Genomic DNA, 7279 nt, shown 5'->3' with positions numbered 1-7279 from the left:
AACACAAACGTAATTAAAATCACGAGAATCAAGGATAGCAAGAATTCAAATAATACCCATGAGAATCAAAACTGATAATAAATAATAAATTAGCAATAATAAAACATAATCATGACACACAATTTATATTGGAAAACACCAAATGGGTAAAATCATATTATAATAGATCTATTACATGGCCAAAATGTGCCTTACAATGGAGGATTCGTAGCCTATTTATAAGCTTCATGACATGCAATACCATGGGTAACCAATAACACATGGGAAAAAACCACATAATGAAGACCTCACAACTTTGACTCTATGACCAAGACACATTTACTAAACAACCCCCCCTTAACCGTTGATATTATGATCAAGTGAGGTTAACCCAACAACCCCACTTTAAAATTGATGTAGGGAAATTCTTTAGATTCAATCAAGAAAACTGCATGCCCCCTATCACTCTATACTTTACCAAGGGTGCACATGCCTTATACCCTGTCTTACAATTGTAGGCCCATCTACATGTAGTTAAAAAAATTCCATCTCCAAAGTAATATTTTTTTTCATCCTGTAGATCACTATGAATGGCCATTGCTTCTTTATCCAATGTTTACAAATTCCCTCATTCTCTCATCTTGCCTTGGTTATCTCCCACCATGTCTAACAAAACCTCATGCTACGTATTTTGCTTGGAAATTCTTAAAACATTGAGGTACATCCTTCTAAATCATCAATGATCTCATGTCCGTATAGCTACACACATTTCTTAATCATAGATTGGTCCTAAATTTTTCGCATTTTGATATTTCTTTACACAGCCCCCTTAATCGAACATTCAATATCTCTAACAACATCAAACTAGCATACATGTACATCCACTACCCTCGTATCTATCCAAGTGGTTTATCTCACAACTTATCGTACATCATCTCTATCATTTAGAGAGATAACTCCATGGGCTATTGCACTACAGCATGCATTCTTAAATTACAACAAAGCCAAGAAGTGCAACTTTCGAAAGGCTCCACTTATATTTCTAGATCTGGTTATCCACAAACCTTATGTCGTTAAGAGTAATGGATCCACTTACTCTAATTCCATTTTTTATGATTAAAAATGCAATAGAGAGAAATAAATTAACAATAATAAACATATAGCAACAACACATAAATCATGACACACAATTTATCTTGGGAAATTCCAACCGGGAAAAACTACATTGTAATAGATTTATCATAGGGCCAAAAAGCACATTATAATGAAGGATTCTTAGATTGTCTATAGGCTTCATTACATGTAATACCATGGGTCACCAATACCATTTGCACTTAAATAATAGAGGATGGACCTAACTAGTTTGACTCTGTGACTATGTCAAGTTTTTGTTTCTTCACTCCCATGAACTAGGCAATATTTAAAACTTATAATATTTGAAATTTATAAAAAACAAATCACCCCATAACTCCATTTACTCATTTTTCGCTCAATTTTATAATCAATATAATGTGTAAAAGATTCATTACAACTATTCTTTTTTAAACCATTAACAATAAAATAAAAAGTTGTATAACCCTAAAAAAAAATCAATCATATAATGTTTAAACTTCATAAAATCAGATTGCAACATAACTCCATAGTGTTAAGTTTAACATTTACTCATTTCTCACTCAAATCTTATAAAATACAATTGTAAAATGAATATAATATGAAAAAAAATCATTAGAACCATTATTTTTTTAAGCCATTGACATTAAAATAAAAATTTTGTATATCTAGTAACAACTCGTTGACAACTCCTTCATTTACCTTACATTTCTTAATTTTTCTCAAAATTAATATTACTTCAATCACCAATTAAATTGTACCCCTAAAACTCTTTTCGATCAAATTTTAATATTCACTTTACACTTCCATATATTAGTAAAAATGCAATTTACACTTCAATACATAGTAATAAATAAAATATATTTTTACTTTATTTTCTTAATGTAACTTTATGTTGTGAACGTCTTGAGGGCTCGTCGGACCCAATTTTGAGCTTTGTATGCCTAGATCATCGAGTATAGTCCGAATTTCGAAGAATGTCAAGACAACTAGACACAATCGAGTGCCTTGATGAGGGTAAACTTCAAATAAAATGGGTTAATTAAAAAAATATTTGAATTTGCTCTAAAAATTTGTTAATCTGAGTTTCCCACTGAATTTTATATATGGAATTTTTTTAATATTAAAGCTGTGTCTTATTTTAAAGATCTACATACACACACAATCTATCCAAATATATCTAAAATCTTATAAAGATTTAAATTTATCAAGATCTATATAAAATATGAAAGAAACTTTTAAATGATGAAAAATTTAATTGTTTAAATCATTTATCAAATTTTTTAATTTTTAATTTATCTATATATGTAACGTGTACGTAATGCTGAAAGAAACTTTTAAATGATGAAAATTTTAATATTTTATATCATTTATCAAATTTTTTAATTTTTAATTTATCTATATGTGAAACATCTAAGAAATTGTCAAATTAGGAAATTTTAATTGGTTAAATCGTTTATATGGATATACACAAATTCGATCCAGTTAGACATAAAATCTATAAAATTTTCAAAGCGACAAAAAAATTGGTTTGTTAAATCATATATTCCGAAACAATGGAAAGATGACTACAAATTTACTTGATAATCAAATATTTAAACTGACGTAGGTGCTGCGAAAATCTATCGAAGATTCCTCATTGACCTAAAACTTGATTGGCTAACTCAGCGAATTCCTTTATATATATATATATATATATAACAGACTCTTTCGACGTGGGTTGAGTAGTCGACACTGCATCTCTATTAATTTACGTCATGCGACTTAACTGGTACATGCGCTATCCAAATTACAAACATTGTTCAGTCTGAATATGTTATTGGCATTATCAAAACATGTTATTATTGGGATTTGTAGAAAGAAAAATAGTTGAAATAGCCCACCAGGGATCCGCTGATGAGAGTAAATCTCAGCCAGGATCTGCTGAGCTATACATTTGAGTTGACTTCCACCAGAGATACGAGAAGAAGAATATCTCTATAAATATGAGCAGCTGTGTACTACAGTTTTGAATAATCCTTGTGTTATCTGTGTCGTGAGCAATACCAGTGATGCAGATGAGGTGGCTGGTCGTTTTGTTGTTGATTTCGTTATTGAGGAGATTAAAAGGGGATGGCATATATGCAGATTGTGTGATCTCTGGCCACCTCGATAGGCTATTATGCCAACGGCTTGAAGCAGCAGAATTCGAAGGTCCTATAATATTCAAGGGACCTTCGATACAAGAGGCATCTAATGATTTTGGAGGTATATATCACAACGAGCCCGCTGCTGTTCTCTCTCCAGCCTCAGCGAACGATATCAGTAAGTTGATAAGAGTAGCAGCCATGTCTCCCAATTTAACAATAGCTGCGCGAGGGAATGGCCATTCAATCGGCGGGCAGGCTATGGCACTGAATGGAATCGTGGTGAACATGACTTCACTCAAAGGAATGAATATTGTTCACGAAAACGACGCAGATGCTCCCTATGTGGATGCAATGGCAGGTGAGTTTTGGGTTGATGTGCTGAGGGGTACAGAGGGTGTAGGACTTGCTCCTCGGTCATGGACTGATTATATTGATCTTTCCATTGGGGGGACTCTGTCTAATGCTGGAATAAGTGGGCAGACGTATCGATTTGGTCCGCAAATTAGCAATGTGTTGCAGCTAGAAATCGTTACAGGTTCTTACGAAATCAACCTCAAAGCGTTTATTGCAGTATTTACCCATCTTGTTTTATCAAAAGTTACGCTTAAAAATGCTTTAGTTTATAATTTTTTTTAGAAAATTAGAAGAACAAATATAATAATGGTTCATGCTTTATACCATCGTTACATCGTTATTTTAAATTTTGTGTTATGTATTTTGGATTTGTCATTACGAAGACATGGTTTTACTATATAATTTTAATTATTATTTCATTTTAATTATATGTCTCTATATATAAAAGAGTATAAGTTATATTTAAAAATATATCTCTATATATATAAAAGAGTATTTAAAATAAAGATAAATATAGTTATTTTTTTTCTTTATATTAGTATATATTTATTTTAATTTTAGATTTACTAAGTAGAGATTAAATCTCTTTAAGATGTAATATATTTTTTTACTGTAAAATTTGAGGAAATGTTTGCAAATCCAGAAACTTGATCTTTCTAGAGGCTTCGTAGATTCAAAGTTAAGATGTGTTTATATTGGTTGTGACAAATCATCTAATAAAATGTTTTAACTAAAAAAAATCCACTATTTGATATAATATTTGACATTGAAATATTTTATCAATGATTCACATATTTACATTAGAAAAAATATATTTATAAGATTCTATATATATAATTATTTTTTTATTAATATTTTATAAAATATTATACAAATATAGAAGGAATTTAAATTTTTTTCCATATTTTAAATTAGAAAACATATATATATGTGACGTTCAAATATTTTAAATTTTTAATTTAAATTACTTTATTTTCTCTATATAAAATTGATATAAATTTTTGTTATTTCATATATATATAAACATCAACGAATACATTAATGTTTGGAACACAAATTGTAAACCATACCACTTGTGCTAAATTTTTTGACAATTTAATATAGATATTAAAATATATAATTCATAAAATATTTTTGTTGTTATTATTATTTTAAATATTATATTTCAACTAAACTTGAAATAAGCTAGGCATTAACTAATATCAATAACATCATTTTTAGATGTCATTTGTCAACTATAGATTAAATAGTTAAAAATGACAAAATAAAATCAATTTTTTAATTATTTTATTTATTGATAAAAAATTAGATTAAATATTGATTTTTTTTTATTTTTTAATTCGTTATTGTAAATTTTGCTTTACAATTTTTAAATGTATCTTGTGGTGATATAGCCTTTAAAACCCCTCTAAACTCACTAATTATAGGAAAAAATGACCTTATTTAATTTGGCACTTGATAAAAATTTCACTTGATAAATATTTATCTCATTCGATTACATTGTCAACGAAAGAAAATTTTCCCATGCTGGATGTTATATAATTAATCTTATCTCGTTAATTTCGGCTAAAAATTCAACCGCTTCGACGTTATGTGACGTTACAGGTAAAGGGGAAATCATAACGTGCAGTGAACAGAAGCAGCCTGATCTCTATTTTGGTGCACTTGGAGGATTGGGTCAATTCGGAGTGATTACGAAAGCAAGAGTCATTCTTGAACGTGCTCCTCAGAGGGTACGAAATGACCTTTTTTATCCTACGCTGGCCATCTTAAAATTGTTTTCCCTCGTCACTTTCTCTTTCCTTTCTCGAACTTTCGCATTTTGCAAATCAAACCCGCTAAGTCATCTTTCGTGTTTCTTATCACACTTCAGATTAAAAAAATACTAATTATAATTAGATTCGAACTCAGGAATCTTATTTTGTACACAGAAAACTTTTCATAACTGGAAGAATATGTACATGTAAGAATTATTTCCTATGCTAATGTAAAGTGATATAATATGATCTTACCAGGCGAGATGGATAAGATTGGTGTACTGGAAGCTCCAAGACTTCATGCACGACCACGAGCTCCTCATTTCTCTGCCACCTGAACAGACATTCGATTACATAGAAGGTCTCGTTGTGGTTAACGCCAATGATTCAATCAATGGCTGGCCTTCCATACCTCTTCTGCCCAATCAATCCTTCGATACGTCTCTCATTCCATCCACAGCCGGCCCGCTGCTGTACGCTATTGAGGTTGCCCGCTACTACGACCCTGGAGTGGACATCGATAAGGTTACTCTTTCGAAAATCTTTTATTTCACATGTTCCCTCATCCTCTAAATTCATTACGTCTATTGCATACTATTGTTCAAGGCATATGTTAATTGCTTATCATAATTGCCTGGCTGCGTGTAGATAATCGAGTCCCTTCTTTCGAAGCTTCGCTTCATTAAGGGCTTACAGTTCAGCGCTGACCTGTCATACTTCGGTTTTCTCTATCGTGTACACCCCGATGAAATAGCAGAGAGAAAAAACGGTATCTGGTATGCGCCTCATGCGTGGTTGAATCTCTTCGTCCCGAAGAGCAAAATGGTAAAATTTGATTCCGAGATCTTTAAAAAGATACTCAGAAAAGGAGTGGATGGATTAATGCTCGTATATCCTGTCAACAGAAACTTGTGAGTCTGACACCACCCAAATTCTGTCAATAAACAATTTTTTTATATCTGGTGTTGTACCCTAGTTATAAGCTTACATGTACATCTGTGTTGCCATGTGCAGGTGGGATTCTCGTACGTCCGCTGTTACTCCGGAGGACGATATCTTCTACGCCGTATCGCTCCTCCGTTTCAACAAACCTTATCCAGAGGGGCCTCCTCTGCAGGTCGTTCTGGATCAAAATAACGCGGTTCTTGAGGCTTGTAGAGCAAATGGTATCCCTGTGAAACAATATCTTGGTCGTCATATAAATCAAAGAGAATGGGAGAAGCATTTCGGGAAACATCCGTGGAAGCGATTTGTAAAGAGAAAGAGATTGTTCGATCCAAAGGGTATCCTGGCTCCGGGACAGAATATATTTCCCAGAATAAGTTGATCTGCTCTTTTTTTGCAAAATGGCATTTGTGTCATTTTTTTTGTTTAATTGTGTAGTGATGACATTGGCTAATTTTCTAAAACAAATAACACCTACAACAGTTTGACATTTGTTTCACTTTGCATAATATCGGAAAACAAGAATAGACAATACAAAATCATATTTGAATCATATTTGTTAGCTATTGGTTTTGAGAAGTTTTGTTGTCTATGTCCTGGTCCCACAAAAGGTTCTAGGATGAGATGCATTGTAAAAAGAATTTAGATATATTGTAACATTTGGAATAACGAAACAAAGAGTCCGCTCAGTCTCACTACATGGATTTGGAACTAAGAATGGAGAATTGCGAGTAGGGATGATACAATTTATTGTGCAAAGAAGAAACCTGAACTTGAGGATAGGTATTAAAGGCTTAGTGTTCCATGAACTAAAGAAAATGGTTTGCGAAATTAAATTGCCTTAGGAAAATATTCATGCATGTGCTTATCTGAAATAATACAAAGAGCAAAAGGTAACAAAATTTATGGATTGATTGCAAGACCAAGGATGCACTTGTAAGGGCAAGATTTAGTTTTACTACAGAAAAAAAGAAGTTAAATATTGTATGATTACAATTTGCAATT

General features: G+C 31.9%; 1 protein-coding gene across 1 annotated transcript; it reads left to right on the top strand.

The window, feature by feature from the left end:
• Positions 1 to 3120: 3120 nt before the first annotated feature.
• LOC149156096 (cytokinin dehydrogenase 11-like) lies at positions 3121 to 6676 on the top strand. The gene is made up of 5 exons (XM_089442767.1): positions 3121 to 3753; positions 5178 to 5305; positions 5588 to 5854; positions 5978 to 6240; positions 6344 to 6676. The coding sequence occupies exons 1-5, from the start codon at positions 3141 to 3143 to the stop codon at positions 6654 to 6656; spliced, it is 1584 nt and encodes a 527-aa protein (XP_089298893.1). The 5' UTR covers positions 3121 to 3140; the 3' UTR covers positions 6657 to 6676.
• The last annotated feature ends 603 nt before the right edge of the window (positions 6677 to 7279 follow it).

The sequence above is a fragment of the Pinus tabuliformis genome, chromosome 9 (genome assembly GCF_031772625.1).
Source record: "Pinus tabuliformis cultivar Carrire ecotype Pingquan chromosome 9, CPIR1, whole genome shotgun sequence".
NCBI classification, from domain to species: Eukaryota; Viridiplantae; Streptophyta; class Pinopsida; order Pinales; family Pinaceae; genus Pinus; species Pinus tabuliformis.
This window is presented reverse-complemented; position numbering and strand designations above follow the sequence as displayed.

What these genes read in the sequence shown, in the direction of transcription:
- LOC149156096 (XM_089442767.1), top strand. Translation starts at nt 3,141, where the DNA reads ATGCAGATGAGGTGGCTGGTCGTTTTGTTGTTGATTTCGTTATTGAGG. An exon ending in GCAGCTAGAAATCGTTACAG is followed by an intron (nt 3,754 to 5,177) that starts GTTCTTACGAAA and finishes GTGACGTTACAG; the next exon opens with GTAAAGGGGAAATCATAACG. An exon ending in CTGGAGTGGACATCGATAAG is followed by an intron (nt 5,855 to 5,977) that starts GTTACTCTTTCG and finishes GGCTGCGTGTAG; the next exon opens with ATAATCGAGTCCCTTCTTTC.